The 21,068-nt window shown below is 40.6% G+C and overlaps 1 protein-coding gene across 1 annotated transcript in view; it reads left to right on the top strand.

Moving 5' to 3' along the window:
• Positions 1-21,068, top strand: part of VEGFD (vascular endothelial growth factor D) — a 41,407-nt gene that overhangs the window by 3,270 nt on the left and 17,069 nt on the right. Inside the window, exon 2 of the mRNA XM_065915973.1 lies at positions 20,707-20,917. Within this exon, the coding sequence (XP_065772045.1) occupies positions 20,707-20,917 (211 nt within the window). The remainder of the gene's footprint in view (positions 1-20,706; positions 20,918-21,068) is intronic.

Raw genomic sequence — 21,068 nt, 5'->3', positions numbered from 1 at the left:
CCTGGTCTCATATCTGTATATGATAACCTTGGGTACAGTAGTGTACACTCTCTGGGCTTTTGATTAATAAATATCTACAACCTCATTGTCCTGTCATTTGCATCAATCTTCTGGCCAGTACTATTTCTAGTATATTTGATAAGTATTTCTTGTCACCAGGAGTCTTGGCACCCTCTTAAATCACTAAGGGAAGCCATCTGCCATAAATCTTTTCAAAGCCACTGAGGCAGACATACCAATAGAAGTGACAAAGGGTTCATTCTGGGTCCTGGTAGGTTTGGCTAACTCTTTTCTGACAAAATTGGTTTCCTTCTCCCCTATGCTACCTTCCAGCCCCCTCTTTCATAACCTCACTGGCAGGAGAATATTGTTGAGTGGTGGAGTCATTCAGACTCTGCCTGAGACTGGAACACGTCCAAGATCCGCAGGAATGTAGGACACCTCTAACTTCCATGAGAAGCCACATGGCTCGCAAATTGACAACCTTGTGTCACTTGTCTTCCCCTGAAATTATCTCTAGAGGTAACTGAATAACAAAGACTGAGGTGCACCTTCCATATTTAACTCCAGGAAGCAGACGGGCCCTCACTGCCCTCCGTGGGTCATACACAAGGAAGTCCCTTGACTTTGCTGCTAGTCAGATGGTCCGGTGAGCTCATGTCCGATTTCCTCTTAGGCATAGTCTTTGGCACAAAGGACATTTGAAATGCTTTCCATTAATTTCTTCTTCATTTATGACCATATAGGTAAATGTATTGAATTACATGCTTCTGTACACAGAGGTCTTCTCTCCTAGTCAGTCACTTTTAACTGGTGGTGAAACCTTTATATCACTTGAACCTGTTATTGCTATTCATGATACAGTAGAACCCCCTGTATCTTACAGCGTGAATATAGTACTTCCATGTATGACTTATTTTTTATTTTAAAAAATCTGATTTGGACTTGTGGATTAACATTTATTATAGACCCTTAAAAGCTCTATAAAAAAAATCACATGAAAGCTACATGTTGAGCGAATTTGATTAAGGAACTGCTCTTGGGACAAGCTTATAAAGACAGTTTGTGGAATGAAAATGTAGTATTTGGACACGTGCATGCTTCCTTGTAGAGTGTAACGTAGGGTGCTCTGGAACTCCCAGGCACATTTATTGTAACCACAGTGGCCTAGAAGTACTCGAGAAAGAGGGACACAAGTGACAGTGACATTGTTTCCGGGCACATTTCTAAGCTCAGCTCTTTCCCACCACTTGAGATTAGCAGAGATGGTGGGAAACTATCTACAGTTGGGAATGTGACTGAGATGAGGTGAGATGAGACATTTGTTCTTTGGTTGCTTTTATGGTGAGAAGTCCTTTTTTCTCTCTTCCTTACCACCAGTTCTAATAGTCTCTACCAAGATACTAAGATGTTATAAAGCAAAGATACTCTGAGGGCCCCCTGCATCATGAATGTCTTGACAGGTGGTGATGTCCTATTCCCAAAGGCTCTCCCTTGCCTCTCCTTAGAACTTTCCAATATTTGACAGTTCATTTGTTTATTTATTGAGCATCTACTATGTTGAATGCAGCAGGGATTAAGGCAGTGTTTCAGCTCTCATGGAACTCACATTCCAAGTGTGGCAGGTGGAGGCAGGCAATATGCAAACCTGGAAGGTGTCAGGGGTGAAGAGTGCCATGAAGAAAATCAAGAAGGGGACAGACACAGAGGGATGGGTCGGGGGAGACTTCTCTGATTTCTTTTCATTTGTGTAGACCTCTGGAGGAAGTGAGAGGGCAGTGGTTGTGGTGAGGGCAGGGCGTGGTCTTGCGTGTTTAGGTATTAGCCAGGGGCCAGTGTGGCTGGAGCAGGGAGAGTGGAGGCCAGAACTGCAGCTTCTGAGGTTAGAGAAATAGCCCGGGCATATCACATAGAAAGGATGAGATGGTTGAATGGCATCACCGACTCAAATGGACATGAGTTTGAACAAGCTCCGGGAGATGGGAAGGGAAGCCTGGCATGCTGCATCCATGTGGTCGTGAAGAGTCAGACATGACTTAGTGACTGGACAGCAACAATCACCTAGAGTGTGGCTGTGTTCCAGTAAAACTTCATGGACACTGAAATTTGAATTGTGTATCATTTCCATGCATCATGAAATAGTCTTCTCATTTATTGCAATCATTTAAAATTATAGGAAGGAATTCTTAGCTCACAGACCATACAAAAAGAGTCTGCAGGCTGGATTTGGCCCATAGGTCATAGTTGGCAAAACCTGATCTGTGTCTATTTTATCTTCTTCATAGACTGTATCAGGACCTGACTTTTTTATTTGCTTGTGTATAGGGTAGGACACATCACTTCTGGTCACAACCTCTTTGACCCCCTGCCCCATCCAACCACCAGGGGCCAGAAAGTGCAAGCCTTCCCTGTGCTCAGAAGGTAGAAAGCTGGAACTCTTTGGTGATTAGTGTTAATGACTAACCCACACAACCCTGATCGGTTCTAAGTGTTTCTGAACATACCACCGAGATGGGAGGTGACTGTGGTTGGACACTGGGGTAGAATCATGGAAGGAAGAGACACTTGGGTTTCTTTATGCTGCTCAGGAGGCTCCTTTTTCCTGGAAAAGGAAAGCTGTACATTCAGTTCAGTGAACATTTGTGGAATGTCCACCGTGTGCCAGGCACATGACTGGAAATGACATTTTTATAAAATAAAGATGTCTCAGTTATTTGCATGTCTTACTAGCAGCCAAGGAGCTCAACTTGGCCTGTGAGAAGGATAATTTTAGTGCCTGAGACCTTAGGTAATAATGAAAATTTTAATGAGTCTCTTTCTGTCATTCATTGTCATCTAAATAATTATACCACTCCTATCTTTGAGAAAAATATTGCTTTCCTAAAATCTAGGTTTGCCTGAAGTTATTTCTGGGGAAAGAAAATGACATATCGAATATTGCAATGGCAGAGATTTTGTTATTTATGGTTCCATTCTGGAGGGAGTTGGCAAGAGTGTGATTTTGATTGAAGGAATTCCCTGAGTTCATCTGTATAAGAGACCCTCTGAAAAGAACTGTTCATAACTTGCTTCATAACTGTCTTGTCACAGCAAGACTGGAGATCACTGGGCATATCAGACAATGCAGAGGCTGTAGGTGAGGAAGAGGAAAGCTGTGGATGCTAGCATGGGACCACTGCATCTTTAGGAGAAAGATGAAAATTAAGCATCCTGGGCTGACTGCCAGTGGCATGGCAAAGGGCTGCCTAATAAAAAGGAGGCTGAGGTTTGACCTAAAGATCCTCTGACAACCCAGCGGATTATGTTTTACTTAGGCTGACATACGGCTGTAGGAATCACAATAATACAATGTGACAATATAGTCCAAATTTCAATGGTTCAAAACATTGATAACCAGCATTACTGTGGCTGAGCTGGGAGTCAGGATCAAGGCTGAAACCAAAGGTTGAGTATGGGTCTGCCCCACGTAACTCTCATCTGCCTGGATCAGTGGGCCAGAAGGGACACATACTCGCAGTGAGGGCAGAAATGTAGGAGAGCAGTGTAGTCACAAATACATTTCAACACTCTGCTTGCATCATGTCTTATAACATCCCATTGGTTGAAGCAGGTCACGTGGCCCAACGTCAGTGGGGCTGAGAAACATACTCTTCTCTTGGGGGAGGCACGTGGAGGCAGTGAAATTGTTTCTAACAATAACATAATTACCATAAAGACTTCCCTTGTTTCCTTAGATGTTGGGCCCTTCATCTTTGAGATCAGTGATAAAGATACTGTAACAGATCTTAGGGATATATTCTCCTGGGGTTATTCAGAGCATCCTTTTAGAGTTTTGCCACTCAAGCCCATCCCACGCTAATTTCCCCCCACATGTCCTAAGCATAGATACATCCAGTCGGAGCAGAGATATTTGAATGGAGCATGGATTTAAAACATGTAAAGGGAAGCATACACTCCTCCTTGCATGCTAGACAATCTGGCTGGGGAGAAACCATCCTGCAATACTCATCAAATTAGAGGATGTGGAGGTCCCAGACACCTTAGCCATCTAGTATCCCCTTAAAATACCCAGATAGCTATGCAAACACACTTGCACAAATGTATACATACACACATTTACAATTTCTGTGTCTGTAGTTCCTTTCCTTAGTCTAAGTTTAATTAAACACCCTGGTTTCTCACATTTATACATTTAAATGTAGAACTGCATGAGTCAAAGAACCACCAGTAGCGTGAGGCCCCACTAAAGGGTCAGGTTTCTAGATTTCAGAGCAGCAGGACCAGGCCTTCAGCTGGCTCCATCTAAGTCATCATGAGCAAGTGTGCATTCTCCTCCCTGCCCTCAGTTGGCATGGCCCACACTATTAGGTGTCATCTGTAATGGGGAAGGCTGGATTCTAATGACAAAGCACAAAGGTTTAAGAAGTGGGTGGTTTTTCCTTCACTCACCTGTAAAGACCTATGTAAGCCTGGGTAGATACTTGAAAATTGGCATTTCATCTGAAAATACCTCCCAGAAATATTAAAAAAAGTTATTTACACTGCAAAAACTTTTCTCTTTTAAATTTTTATTTACAATGGTTGGAGTGGCCCTATCTTGCTCTTTTCAAACTGAACTCAAGTTGCTCAGGGAAATCAAGACCCATGAAACACCTCTGAACCCCAACACAGGACCAGATGCCCCACCCCTGAGAAAGGAAGGAAAGGCAGTGAATGTTACTGAGTGCCTCCTCTGTATCTGACCCTTTCCTACTTATGACCCTTGGTAATCTCCACATCGGCTTTATGAGGAGCTTTGCATTCTGAAATGAGGAAACCATGACTTAAGAAATTAAATAATTCACCCTCAGTCAAATAGCTAAAAAAGAGCAGTGCCTGGATTCAAACCCAGCTTACTTTATATTTTTAAAGTTACTCTATGGCAAAGATTATTGTTTTTCCCATTTGATGTGCTGTTCTGTGAATTTTAACACAGAGATTTCTGTGACCACCACCATAATCAAGATACAGGAGAAATTCCTTTATGCTACTCTTCAGTCTATGCCCCAATCAGCAATGCTGTAGAAGCTGAATTCAAATGGTTTTGTGAAGACCTACAAGACCTTCTAACCAACACCAAAAAAGATGTCCTTTTCATCATAGGGGACTGGAATGCAAAATTAGGGAGTCAAGAGATACCTGGAGTAACAGGCAAGTTTGGCCTTGGAGTACAAAATGAAGCAGGGCAAAGGCTAACAGAGTTTTGCCAAGAGAATGCACTGGTCATAGCAAACACTCTCTTCCAACAACACAAGAGATGATTCTACACATGGATATCACCAGATGGTCAATAACGAAATGAGACTTATTATAGTCTTTGCAGCCAAAGATGGAGAAGCTCTATACAGTCAACAAAAACAAAACTTGGAGCTGACTGTAGCTCAGATCATCAGCTCCTTGTTGCAAAATTCAGGCTTAAACTGAAGAAAGTATGGAAAACCACTGGCCATTCAGGTATGACCTAAATCAAATCCCTTATGATTATACAATGGGGGTGATGAATAGATTCAAGGGATTAGATCTGGTAGACAGAGTGCCTGAAGAACTATGAATGGAAGTTCATAACATTCTACAGGAGGCAAGTGACCACAACCATCCCAAAGGAAAAGAAATGCAAGGTGGCAAAGTGGTTGTCTAAGGAGACTTTACACATAGCTGAGGAAAGAACAGAAGCAAAAGGCAAAGGGGGAAGGGAAATATATAACCAACTGAATGCAGAGTTCCAGAGAATACCAAGGAGAGATAAGAAAGCCTTCTTAAGTGAACAATGCAAAGAAATAGAGGAAGACAATATAATGGGGAAGACTAGAGATCTCTTCAAGAAAATTAGAGATACCAAGGGAACATTTCATGCAAAGATGGGCACAATAAAGGGCAGAAATGGCAAGGATCTAACAGAAGCAGAAGAGATTAAGAAGAGGTGGCAAGAATACACAGCAGAACTATACAAAAAAGATCTTATGACCTGGATAACCAATATGGTGTGGTCACTCACCTAGAGCCAGACATCCTGGAGTGTGAAATCAAGTGGGTCTTAGGAAGCATAACTACAAACAAAGCTAGTGGAGGTGACAGAATTCCAGCTGAGCTATTCAAAATCCTAAAGGATGATGCTGTTAAAGTGCTGCACTCAATATGCCAGCAAATTTGGAAAAGTCAGCAGTGGCCACAGGACTGGAAAAGGTCACATTTCATTCCAATCCCAGAGAAAGACAATACCAAATAATGTTCAAACTACTGCATAATTGCATTCATCTTACATGCTAGCAAAGTAATATTCACAATTCCCCAAGCTAGGCTTCAACATTATGTGAACTGAGAACTTCCAGATGTTCAAGCTGGATTTAGAAAAGGCAAAGGAACCAGAGATCAAAGTGCCAACATCCATTGGATCATAGAAAAAGCAAAGGAATTCCAGAAAAACATCTACTTCTGCTTTATTGGCTACATTAAAACCTTTGACTGTGTTTATCACAACAAACTGTGGAAAACTGGTTAAGAGATGGGAATACCAGACCACCTTACCTGCCTCCTGAGAAACCTGTATGCAGGTCAAGAAGCAACAGTTAGAACTGGACATGGAACAGTGGAGTGGTTCAAAATTTGGAAAGGAGTATGTCAAGGCTGTATATTGTCACCCTGCTTATTTAACTTTTATGCAGAGTATATCATGCTAAGTGCCAGGCTGGGTGAATCACAAACTGAATCAAGATTGCTGGGAGAAATATCAACAACTTCAGATATGCAGATGATACCACTCAAACACCAGAAAGAGAAGAGGAACTAAAGAACCTCTTGATGAAGGTGAAAGAGGAGAGTGAAAAAGCTGGCTTAAAAGTCAACATTCAAAAAACTAAGATCATGGCATGCAGTCCCATTGCTTCATGGCAAATAGATGGGGAAAAGTGGAAACAGTGACAGATTTTATTTTCTTGGGCTCCAAAACCACTGCAGATGGTGACTGCAGCCACAAAATTAAAAGATGCTTGCTCCTTGGAAGGAAAGCTATGACGAACCTAGACAGCATATTAAATAGCAGAAACATCACTTTGCCTACAGAGGTCTGTATAGTCAAAGTTATTGATTTTTCCAGTAGTCATGTATGGATGTAAGAGGTGGATCATAAAGAAGGCTGAGCACCAGAGAATTGATGCTTTTGAACTGTGGTGTTGGAGAAGACTCTTGAGAGTCCTTTGGACTACAAGGAGATCAAACCAGTCAATCCTAAAGGAAACCAACCCTGAATATTCATTGGAAGGACTGATGCTAAAGCTGAAACTCCAGTACTTTAGCCATCTGATGCAAAGAGCCAACTCATATGAAAAGACCCTGATGCTGGGAAAGATTGAAGGCAGGAGAAGAAGGGGACGACAGAGGATGAGATGGTTGGATGGTATCACTGACTCGATGGACGTGAGTTTGAGCAAATTCTGGGAGATAGTGAAGGACAGGGAATCCTGGCATGCTGCAGTCCACGAGGTCGCAAAGAGTCGGACATAAGTTAGCGACTGAACAACAACAACCCTTTCATAGTCATACCCTCCTCCCAGCCTCTGGCAAGCTCTGCTCTGTTCTCCATCACTATCATCCTGGATTTTTGAGAATGTTATTAATGGAATCCTGCCATCAGTAACCTTTTGAGACTTGCTTCTTTCACTCCTAGTGCCTTTGAGATCCATCCAAGTTGCTATACATACCAGCCATTCATTCCTTTTTACGGCTAAGTCATATTCCATGGGATGGGTGTAGCACAGTTTGCCTAAGCAACTGTTCACATACTGAATGACATCCTGGTTGTTTCCAAGTTTTTTAGCTCTTTCAAAGAAAGCTAGTATAAACATTCATGTTAAGGTTTTTGAGTGAATCTACATTCTTGCTTATCACGGGTAAATTCCCAGGAGTGGGACTGCTGGGTCATATGGCGAGTGTCTGTTGAACTTTGTAAGAAAATGCCAGCATGTTTTCCAGACTGCTCTACCACTCAAAGCCAATTTTAAGCCATTCTCATCCATTGCCCTCCCCTCTCCAGTCAGCCATCTGTCGAGACCACAGAGTGGTTTCAAGTATCAGGCAAAGCTTCCTTTTAGGAGATGCAATGTCTTTGAGAGCTACAAGAGGCAAAGGCACACAACTTCAGTTTGGCCTCCTGAGTCTAACATGGCCTGGGTGGGTTCCTTGACAGGTTGGGGGAGTGAGAAAAGGGAAGGGGTGTGGGGGAACAGTATCTGTGGACAGCTGGGAACATGATGGTGCAACTTGGACCCCAAACCAGAGAAAAGTTGGTGGTTTGGGCTAAGCCTTAAACATCAAGCTAAAGATGAAATGCTTTTCCAGTCAAACAGAAGTTTGCTGAGAGGTGAAAGGAGCATGGAATTATTTGTCTTGAAACCGTATCCACCTCCCTAAACCCACTGCGAAGGGAAATAAATAGCTGATGGTGGTTCCCTGAACTCCAGAGACCGATAGGCAGAGGACTGGTTCCCCAGGCAACACTTGTAAATCCCAAAGCAAATCCAGGGAAAGTCACATGAAATGTGTTCCCTCCACAGCGCACTCCAAAGCTTGTGGATCTTGTGGATCTTCCAAATATACAAATTCTCTCTACCCCACCCTTGTATCACTAAACTTCCTGAAGACAAACTGCCAATACAGTTTGACAAAATAGCATCATCAGTTTTGAAAAGGCTTAGAAACACAGACCCACAGTTCTGAGAGATTCAGTGGGGAATATTGCAAAGCTGGTCTCCTTTTTCATACCTAGAACAGGAGGATTCTTAAGAGCATGGGACCCAAGAACAACTTTTGGCAACAGTTGGGCTCTGACAGCTCAGAGCCAGGAATGGAACTCAGCTGTGTACTCCCAAGCCATGCCCCTTCTTCTTGGCAACGTATTTATATTCTAATTTTTATTTTCCTTCAAATAGTTTCTAGACTGCCATGTGGAAGAATTTACTATTCCCTGGTAAATTCCAGTAAGTTAAAGCAATGCTGTGTTGTGCTAAGTCGCTTCAGTTGTGTCTGACTCTATAACCCTATTGACTGTAGCCCACCAGGCTCCTCTGTTCGTGGGATTCTCCAGGCAAGAATACTGGAGTGGGTAGCCATTCCATTGTCCAGAGGCTCTTTCTGACCCAGGGATCCGATCTGTGTCTCTTAGGTCTCCTGGATTGGCAGGCAAGTTCTTTGCCACTAATGCCACCTGAGAAGCCCTAAAGCAGTACCTGTTACTTTTAATTCTGTTCTGGAGATAGGTTATTTTGGCTCCTTGAGAACTGTAGCAATTTTTTTCCCCTGTCATCTAGAATGGTCTCATATAAGACAGCTGATCCCCTTGTTTTAGCCTGGAAAACAGTTTTGTTGGCCTTCCATCTTGAAAAAGTCATTCAGATTGGGAAGTGGGCCACAAACAATCCAGTGACTTGAGTTAAAAAAAAAAAAAAGGCTTAGAAAATGCGGTTCAGCAAGATACTCATCCCAATATTTTGAAGCCAAGGTATAACTCAAAGGAGTTTAAAGAATAAGACTATTTCTCAGCATACATCAACCATTTATTCCCCATTCAGTAAACTTGTACAGAGCTCAGGCACTCACGCAGGCCTTTAAACCATCATGCACCATCCCGGAAATGAGTATTTCTCCTACAACTCTCTTGGGAAGATTTCTTAAAGAAACTTCATTTTGAAATAATTATAGAAAAGTTGCAAAGGTAACCTGGAGGATAACCTGTGTGTCTTTCACCCAGCTTCCCATAAGACTAGCAACAAGTATGGAAGTTTTTAAAAAATCTTCATGGCAAAGAGCTAACACCTATCCTACTCAAACTCTTCCAGAAAATTGTCGAGGAAAGTAAACTTCCAAACTCATTCTATGAGGCCACCATCACCCTAATACCAAAATCAGACAAAGATGCCACAAAAAAGAAAACTACAGGCCAATATCATTGATGAACATAGATGCAAAAATCCTTAACAAAATTCTAGCAACAGAATCCAACAACGTATTAAAAAGATCATACATTATGGCTTTATCCCAGGGATGCAAGGATTCTTCAATATTCACAAATCAATGTGATACACCACATTAACAAATTGAAAGATAAAAATCATATGATTATCTCAATAGATGCAGAGAAAGCCTTTGACAAAATTCAACATCCACTTATGATAAAAACCCTCCAGAAAGCAGGAATAAAAGGAACATACCTCAACATAATAAAAGCCATATATGATAAACCCACAGCAAACATTATCCTCAGTGGTGAAAAACTGAAAGCATTTCCCCTAAAATCAGGAACAAGACAAGGGTGCCCCCTCTCACCACTACTATTCAACATAGTTTTGGAAGTTTTAGTCACATTGATAAGAGAAGAAAAAAAAAATAAAAGGAATCCAGATTGGAAAAGGAGTAAAACTCTCACTGTTTGCAGATGACATGATCCTCTACATAGAAAACCCTAAAGACTCCACCAGAAAATTACTAGAGCTGATCAATGAATATAGTAAAGTTGCAGGATATAAAATTAACATGCAGAAATCCCTTGCATTCCTATACACTAACAATGAGAAAACAGAAAGAGAAAACAATGAAAAGAATAAAATACTTAGGAATAAATCTACCTAAAGAAACAAAAGACCTATATATTGAAAACTATAAAACACTGATGAAAGAAATCAAAGATGACACAAATAGATGGAGAAATATACTATGTTCATGGATAAGAAGAATCAATATAGTGAAAATGAATATACTACCCAAAGCAATCTATACATTCAATGCAATCCCTATCAAGCTACCAATGGTATTTTTCAGAGAACTAGAACAAATAATTCCACAATTTGTATGGAAATACAAAAAACCTCAAATAGCCAAAGCAATCTTGAGAAAGAAGAATGGAACTGGAGGAATCAACCTGCCTGACTTCTGACTATACTACAAAGCTACAGATATCAAGACAGTATGGTACTGGCACAAAGACAGAAATATAGATCAATGGAATAAAATAGAAAGCCCAGAGATAAATCCACACACATATGGACACCTTATCTTTGATAAAAGAGGCAAGAATATACAATGGAGAAAAGACGATCTCTTTTAACAAGTGGTGCTGAGAAAACTGGTCAAGAATGAAAGAATGAGAAATGAATGAAACTAGAACACTTTCTAACACCATACACAAAAAATAAAATGGATTAAAGATCTAAACATAAGACCAGAAACTATAAAACTCCTAGAGGAAAACATAGACAAAACACTCTCTGACATAAATCACAGCAGGATCCTTTATGACCCACCCCCTGGAGTAATGGAAATAAAAGCAAAAATAGGCAAATGGGACCTAATTAAACTTGAAAGCTTTTGCACAATGAAGGAAACTATAAACAAGGTGAAACAGACAGCTTTCAGAATGGGAGAAAATAATAGCAAGTGAAGCAAATGACAAAGAATTAATCTCAAAAATATACAAGCAGTTCCTGCAGCTCAATTCCAGAAAAATAAACGACCCAATCAAAAAATAGACTAAAGAACTAAACAGATATTTCTCCAAAGAAGACATACAGATGGCTAACAAACACATGAAAAGATGCTCCACATCACTCATTATCAGAGAAATGCAAATCAAAACCACAATGAGGTACTATCTCATGCCAGTCAGAATGGCTGCTATCAAAAAGTCTATAAACAATAAATGCTGAAGAGGGTGTGGAGAAAAGGGAACCCTCTTACACTGTTGGTGGGAATGCAAACTAGTACAGCCACTATGGAGAACAGTGTGGAGATTCTTTAAAAAACTGGAAATGGAACTGCCATATGACCCAGCAATCCCACTGGTGGGCATACACACCAAGGAAACCAGAATTGAAAGAGACGCATGTACCCCAATGTTCATCACAGCACTGTTTACAATAGCCAGAACATGGAAGCAACCTAGATGTTCATCAGCATAAGATGTCCAGCAGGATTAGAAAGCTGTGGTACATACACACAATGGAATATTAGTCAGCCATTAAAAAGAATGCATTTGAATCAGTTCTAATGAGGTGGATGAAACTGGACCCTATTATACAGAGTGAAGTAAGTCAGAAAGAAAAGCACCAATACAGTATACTAACGCATATATATGGAATTTAGAAAGATGGTAACAATGACCCTATATGCGAGACAGCAAAAGAGATACAGATGTAAAAAACAGTCTTTTGGACTCTGTGGGAGAAGGCAAGGGTGGGATGATTTGAGAGAACAGCAATGAAACATGTATATTATCAAATATGAAACAGATTGCCAGCCCAGGTTTGATGCATGAGACAAGGTGCTCAGGGCTGGTGTTCTGGGATGACCCTGAGGGATGGGATGGGGAGGGATGTGGGAGGGGGGGTTCAGGATGGGGAACACATGTCACCCATGGCTGATTCATGTCCATGTATGGCAAAACCCACTACGACATTGTAAAGTAATTAGCCTCCAATTAAAATAAATAAATTAGTTTGTTTTTTTTTTAAAGTAATCCAAGGAGGGAGGTGAATCCACACTCTACAAATGTACTGGAATGTATGCTAAGTCAATAAAGCCTAGGCTGGGCCAAAAAAATAAAAATAAAAAACCCTTATGGCAAACCTGTAACCCAGACCCATAAAATAAGAATTTCTGAGGCTGGGATCCAAGCATCAGTGTTTTTCTGTGAGGTTTCTTCCCAGACAGGTTCAAGGTGAAGCCAAGATTGGGAACCTGTGCTACAAACACTTCTCAAAGTGTGGCCAACCAACCAACAGTACCACAGGCACCTGGGCACTTGTTAGAAATGCACCACTCTATGCTGGGAAAACTGGTCAACCACTTGTAAAAGAGTGAAACTAGAACACTTTCTAACACCATACACAAAAATAAACTCAAAATGGATTAAAGATCTAAATGTAAGACCAGAAACTATAAAACTCCTAGAGGAGAACATAGGCAAAACACTCTCTGACATAAATCACAGCAAGATCTTCTATGACCCACCTCCCAGAATATTGGAAATAAAAGCAAAACTAAACAAATGGGACCTAATGAAAATTAAAAGCTTTTGCACAACAAAGGAAACTATAAGTAAGGTGAAAAGACAGCCCTCAGATTGGGAGAAAATAATAGCAAATGAGGAAACAGACAAAGGATTAATCTTAAAAATATACAAGCAACTCCTGAAGTTCAATTCCAGAAAAATAAACGACCCAATCAAAAAATGGGCCAAAGAACTAAACAGACATTTCTCCAAAGAAGACATACAGATGGCTAACAAACACATGAAAAGATGCTCCACATCACTCATTATCAGAGAAATGCAAATCAAAACCACAATGAGGTACCATTACACGCCAGTCAGGATGGCTGCTATCCAAAAGTCTACAAGCAATAAATGCTGGAGAGGGTGTGGAGAAAAGGGAACCCTCTTACACTGTTGGTGGGAATGCAAACTAGTACAGCCACTATGGAAAACAGTGTGGAGATTTCTTAAAAAACTGGAAATAGAACTGCCATATGACCCAGCAATCCCACTTCTGGGTATACACACCGAGGAAACCAGATCTGAAAGAGACACGTGCACCCCAATGTTCATCACAGCACTGTTTATAATAGCCAGGACATGGAAGCAACCTAGATGCCCATCAGCAGATGAATGGATAAGGAAGCTGTGGTACATATACACCATGGAATATTACTCAGCCGTTAAAAAGAATTCATTTGAATCAGTTCTAATGAGATGGATGAAACTGGAGCCCATTATACAGAGTGAGGTGAGCCAGAAAGATAAAGAACATTACAGTATACTAACAGATATATACGGAATTTAGAAAGATGGTAACGATGGCCCTATATGCAGGGCAGAAGAAGAGACGCAGAAGTACAGAACAGACTTTTGAACTCTGTGGGAGAAGGGGAGGGTGGGATGTTTCGAAAGAACAGCATGTATATTATCTGTGGTGAAACAGACCACCAGCCCAGGTGGGAGGCATGAGTCAAGTGCTCGGGCCTGGTGGGCTGGGAAGATCCAGAGGCATCGGGTGGAGAGAGAGGTGGGATGGGAGACCGGGATGGGGAATTCGCGTAACTCTATGGCTGATTCACATCAATGTATGACAAAACCCACTGAAAAATAAAAAAATAAAAAAAATTAAAAAAAGAAATTAAAAAAAAAAAAAAAAAAGAAATGCACCACTCTAGGTCTCCCTCCAAACCTACTGCCTCAGAACCTGCATTCTGACAAGATTGCTGGGTGACTGGTATGCACAGGAAGTTTTGAGAAGCATTGCTCTATACAAAAGATGAAAGAGACCACACAAACCTGGGCCTGATCACAATATTTGTCTAATATGTGTGTATTTATTACAGTTAAATTCCTTCATCAGCTGTGCATTAAGTACTTACATAAAAAGATGAACCTGACCACATATTCTACCCTCAAGGAGATCATAGTCTAATAAGGGAAATGTAATATCCTCATTAAAAATATAGTCTAAGTTAGGGATATCATAGAAAGCTTGATGGAAAAAGTGGCTGGTGATTTGGACCTGGAAGGAGGATACTCTGGGGAAGAGCCTTGAAAAATAAGTGATGCAGTTCGAATAAGTAAGTAATGTCAGGGTAAAACTTTCTATAGCATTTCTATTTATTCATACATTTAATAAATATTTAGCTCTTACTATTTTTTCTTTGTATAACTTTTATTTTTATGCTAAGATAAATGTTGATATATCCCGTTAGTTTTTTTTCCCATTTTTTAATTTAAATACATTTAAAAATATTTTTACAGTGTTGTGTTGGTTTCTGCCATACAGCAACGCAAATCAGCCTTAATTATACATCCCTGCCCTCCCCCCCCCCTCGCCTCCCTACCCTCTCCCTATCCCATCCATCCAAGTCATCATGGAGCTCCAGGCTGGGCTCCCTGTGCTACACAGGAACTTCTCATCAGTCATCCATCTTACACCTAATAGTGTGTATATGTTGATACTACTTTCTCTGTTCATCCCACTCTCCCTCCCCCACTGTGTCCACAAGTTTGTTCTCTACATTTGCATCCCCATTCCTTCCCTGCAAGTAGGTTCATCAGTACCATTTTTTCTAGATTCCACATATATGCATGAATATGCTGTATTTATTTTTCTCTTTCTGACTTACCTCACTCTGTATAACAGGCCCTATGTTCATGTACCTCACTTAGAACTGACTCAAATTTGTTCTTTTTTATGGCTGAGTAATATTCCACTGTATATATCTACCACATCTTCTTTATCCATTCATCTATTGATGGGTATCTAGGTTGCTTCCATGTCCTGGCTATAGTAAATAGTGCTGCAGTGAACACTGAGGTACATGTGTCTTTTTCAATTATGGTTTTCTTAGAGTGTATGCCCAGTAGTGCAGTTGCTGGGTCATATGGTAGATTTATTTCTAAAGGAAAAGGAATAAAGGAATCTCCATACTGTTTTTAAAGGAATCTCCATACTGTTTTCCATAATGGCTGTATCAGTTTACATTTCCACTGGCAGTGTAGAAGAGTTCCTTTTTCTCCACACCCTCTCCAGCATTTATTGTTTGTAGATTTTTTTATGATGGCCATTCTGACTGGTGTGAGGAGATACCTCATTGTAGTTTATATTTGCATTTCTCTAATGATTAGTGATGTTGAGCATATTTTCATGTGTTTATTGGTCATTTGTATGTCTTCTTTGGAGAAATGTCTGTTTAGGTCTTCTGCCTATTTTTTGATTGGGCTGTGTATTTTGCTAATATTGAGTTGTATGAACTGCTTATATATTCTGGAGATTAATCCTTTGTCAGTTTCATTTGCAATTATTTTCTGCCATTCTGAGGGTTATCTTTTAACCTTGTTTATTGTTTCCTTTGCTTTGCAAAAGCTTTTAAGTTTAATTAGGTCTCATTTGTTTATTTTTGTTTTTATTTCCATTACTCTAGGAGGTGAGTTAAAGAGGATCTTGCTGTGATGTATATCGAAGAGTGTACTGCCTATGTCTTCCTCTTTATTATTTTTAACTGAACTATAGTTGATTTATAATGTTGTGTTAGTTTGAAGTGTACAGAAAAATGATTCAGTTATACATATACATGTCTATTCTTTTTCAGATTCTTTTCCCTAATAGGAAAAGAAAATATTGAGTAAAGTTCCCTGTGCTATACACTAGGTCCTTGTTGGTTATGTATGTTATATATAATAGTATGTGTATGTTAATCCCAACCTCCTAATTCATAGCTCTACCTATTGCTATGTGAATAAAACATACCATTACTCCTCCAGTGGTTCTTAAGACACAGTAGGGAAGAGAAGCATTAAGTAAGTAATGGCAAATAATTCTTCAGTGTCAGTGGTGGTAAGTGCTAAGGAAAAGGAAGGGGAGCTAGGAATCCATATGATTGAAGGACCAGACCCAGGCAGGGGTGGGAATTGTGGGAGAGGTTTCCATATGGAGGTAACACCTGGTTGAGAAAGGTTTAACCTAGAGTGGAGGGCATTCCCAGCAGAGGGAACAGTGGGGACTGAGGCCAAAGCAAGAAGAAATGAACAAAAGAGCAAACCAATGAAATGGGTGTCCAGTGATATCTCATTGTTCAAGTCTCCGATATTTTACATTGCCTCCCAAACTGGATACAACTAGCCTGGCCTTTAAACTTCCAATCCTTCCTCTTTTTTATTTTAAACCACTATATTGTTATACAAGTTACATACTATAAAATTTAACCATTCACCAGTTTGAAGTAATTCAATGGTGTTTAGTAAACTTACTGAGTGGTGCAGCTATCTCCATATAGGATCCCTTGTGTGTGTGTGTGTGTGTGTGTGTGTTCTCAGTTGCTCAATTGTATCTAACTCTGTGCAACCCCAACCTCCTCTGTCCACGGGATTTGCCAGGCAAGAATGCTAGTGTGTGTTACCATGCCCTCCTCCAGGGGATCTTCCTAACCCAGGGATCCAACCCTAGATTCTTGCATCTCTGGCATTGACAGGAAGGTTCTTTACTGCTGCACCACCTGAGAAGCCCAAGATCCCTTGTGCCCCTTTACAATTAACCTGAATTCCCACTCCCAGCCCCAGGCAGCCAATAATTGATTTTCTGTCTCTTGAGTAATCCTTAGGAGTGGAATTAGTGGATCATACCATGAATTTAACTTTTTAAAGAATTGGCAAACTCTTTTCTAAAGTGACAGCACCATTTTACAATCCTATCAGCAATGGATGAGGGTCCCCATTGCTGGGCATCCACACCAACCCTTGGTGTTGTCTTCTTGACTGTGACCATCCTCAGTTCAGTTCAAATCAGTCGCTCAGTTGTGTCTGACTCTTTGCAACCCCATGGACTGCAGTACACCAGGCTTCCTTGTCTGTCATCAACTCCTGGAGTTTATCAAACTCATGCCCATTGAGTCAGTGATGCCATCCAACCATCTCATCCTCTGTCATCCCCTTCTCCTCCCACTTCAATCATTCCCAGCAACAGGGTCTTTTCCAGTGAGTCAGTTCTTCACATCAGGTGGCCAAAGTATTGGAGTTTCAGCTTCAGCATCAGCCCTTCCAATGAATATTCAGGACTGATTTCCTTTAGGATGGACTGGTTGGATCTCCTTGCAGTCCAAGGGACTCTCAAGAGTCTTCTCCAACACCACGGTTCAAAAGCATCAGTTCTTCAGCACTCAGTGGCTGTTAAGTAGTATCTCACCTCACCAGCCTCTCTTCCCAATCTTACTTTCCAGCCCTCTCACTCTCAAGCCCACTCTTTACCCAACAAAAATGAACCTCCTGCTGTTTTCTTCCCAATGGGGATCCTTGATATCCCCAAATTATGGCTTTGGTCACTCTTTGAATGTGTTCTTTGACTTGATATTGGAGGGAGAGGCATGGAAATTGAGAGCTCAAATGATTAAGAGTACAGAATGCTTTTAATTTCCCCACAACATGGACACTTGCAAATTCCTCCTCCAAACCCGGCCACCATACCTTTCCAAATATCTTGCCTGTGGTGTTAGTCACACTCGGCCTAGATGACTGCCTGGGCCTGAGCTGTGCAGATGCTTGTGCTTCCTTGGAGAGAATGCCAGGTGAAGTCAAAAATTAAGGAAAACTGACTACCCTTCCTATTGTCTGCAGGAAGAAGTATGCATTGAAATAACAGTAAATCTTGTTACAAAGACCTTAAGTCTCAACCTAGAAACTGGCTTGTGGTAGCCAAGACATCAGAGAATGATTTGCTATTTAGGAGGGAAATTGCTAACAGTCTTGAATTAATGACCACAGATGTATAAAAAGATGCTATTGTGACAAAAAGCAGTGATCTGGTAACACTTCCTCAATTCCTCTTGCTGAGTGCTTTCTGTTTATTTTAGTTTTGATTAGCACTTCCATTAGAAAATAGGAAGAAATTATAAGCAACTTGGCAAATGTTTGGTAGTGAAAACCAGTGAAATTCATAGTTTTAATATGTACTGGGGGCTATATTTACACTTTTTAATTTTAATGTTTGTCTTGTTCAAGCAGATAAAATGAACTATACAAAAATCCACCAATGCAGAAAACCTCTTGGAATTAGTAGTCATTCTTGACCCTTTGTAAATACATGCCCACCCCCTACCCCCACAAAGAATTAGTTGTCAGCTTTCTGCTTATTCCGAATTTTTAGTACCTCCACTTGTAAGAGCAAAACAACTGTCTGCAATTTCTGAATTATTTCAAACTAGGTTTTAAATTATAAGGCTTAAAGTTTGCTTAAATAACTTATACTTGAGTGAACACTTCATTTTTCATGATGAGGTAAGTTGTATGAGCCCTTCAGTGGCCTTAATTCAATCCAGAGATTTGATTATTTCCTCCTGAGCTCTCATGGTTGGATAGTTTGAAGATATTTCTCAGATTGAATTGAAACTTGTAAGAGCTATGAAGCCTTATCATTTTGAAATTGAAATTTGCCTCAATAAATAAAAATCCTCTCAGAGTACAATTTTTAAAGCATTTAAAAAGCTATTTGATTGTTTTCATTATTTTCATGGGGAAGCAGTCTTGTAACAAAATTTTATTCCACAGAGTGAATTGAATATGAAGTAGTTATAGTGTCCAACTAGAAGAGGGAATGAATAATCATGAAATAAGAAACTATTGAAAAATGAGCCTTAATAGCACATCACTGAATTTCAGAGTTGCTGAAGAGATTGGCAGTTATTCAATTTCATCCCCAAATTTCTTAGATGAAGCAGTTGCAGAATGCTCCTGAAATTCAATATCTATTCCCCAGACCCTATCTGTGCTCTTCAGGCTTCCTCCACCCCTTGCTCCCAGAAAACTGCCTTGAGACAAATTTCCCAAAGAAGTGAGAAACCATAGGTGTCAATGAGTCCTGTGATCCTCAGGCCTGGATCATCTCTATGAGCCTCCTCTTTCAGACCCTCATTCATTCATCCTCTGTCTGCTTACCTGTGGAACTTACATCACACCAACCCCTCTAGGTTCTTGCTTTCCCTCCTGCATATGTTCTTCCGCTCTGTTGGCTCTTTCCCTCAGTTCATAAACATGTTTGAGATTCTCACACCTGTTAAAACATGTACACATACATACATTCATATTCATATCTGGACTTCCAAGTAAAATGACCTTCTGCACTCATGTTTTCAGATGGTTTACAGTCCATAGCCATGATTGATAAAATAAAAAGTTGATCACAGGATGGTAAACATCTGCAGATGGCAAACATTTGCAGAAATGGCACCAAAAGCATGACGTTGAAGAACTCAATATGTTACATACCTTAAACCTATACTACATTATCTGTAAATTGTATCTCAAGAAAAACAATTAGTAAAAATCCCATGAAACTGAAGCTGCAGAACTGATGGACTCCTCTGGGAGGTGGAGGCCATCAAGAGTTCAGCTCCAGTGGGTAACGGGCTTCTGGTGGCTTTAGGCAACCCTTGGCTTGTGAGTGTACTACTTTAACCTCTCCCTCCGTCTTCACAAATCCTCCTCTTCTGTGTCCATGTCTTCCCTCTTCTGACTTTTATAAGGATGTTTATATTTGTATTTAAGTTTATTCAGATAATCCAGGGTGACCTCATCTCAAGATCCTTAACTCTATTACATCTCCAAAGATCCTTTTCCCCCACAAAAGTCTTATTTGCAGGTACTGGGGTTGAGGATGTGGACATGTCATTTAAATGTCTGCCATTCAACCCACTACAATGTTGTCCTTAAATTATTATTTATTTCCAGGGGAAATAAGTCATTCCATTGATTATAAATAAACAGAATGTGGATCAAAATTACTACTTGTCATTTTTCCTAGGTACCAGTGTCCCTTTTGATAATCTAATTTTTAGATCTATTTACATTTGTGAAAGTGAAAGTTGCTCAGTCGTGTCTGACTTTTTGCGACCCCATAGACTATACAGTCCATGGAATTCTCCAGGCCAGAATACTGGAGTGGGGTAGCTATTCCCTTCTCCACGAAATCCTCCCAACCCAGGGATCAAACCCAGGTCTCCAGCATTACAGGCAAATTCTTTACCAGCTGAGCCACCAGGGAAGCCCAATTACATTTGTAAGTGCTAGCAAAAAAATGCTTGTTATCAAGACAAAGTAGAAATTGAGTAACTTGCTTGTAAATCAGATCTTTTGGTTTGTTTCACTTTAAGCGGGCATCTCGGTCAATGTTAGAACGATCTGAGCAGCAGATCAGGGCGGCTTCGGGTTTGGAGGAACTACTGCAGATCACACACTTCGAGGACTGGAAGCTATGGAGATGCCGACTGAAGCTCAAAAGTCTCACCAGCACAGACTCTCGCTCAGCATCCCATCGGTCCACCAGGTTTGCGGCCACTTTCTTTGACATGGAGACACTCAAAGGTAGGTGTGTGCAGGCGGAGGCCGAGTCCTATTCTTTGTCCGATACTAACGAATGCGCCAGTTTCTACCGAAAATCTGAGCAGGGCAGGCACGTGGCAAGGAGAAGAAAAGGGGGTCTTTGATTTCATAGCTTTGATTTAGTGGAGAATTC

The sequence above is a fragment of the Muntiacus reevesi genome, chromosome X, assembly GCF_963930625.1.
Source record: "Muntiacus reevesi chromosome X, mMunRee1.1, whole genome shotgun sequence".
In the NCBI taxonomy this organism is placed as follows: domain Eukaryota; kingdom Metazoa; phylum Chordata; class Mammalia; order Artiodactyla; family Cervidae; genus Muntiacus; species Muntiacus reevesi.
This window is presented reverse-complemented; position numbering and strand designations above follow the sequence as displayed.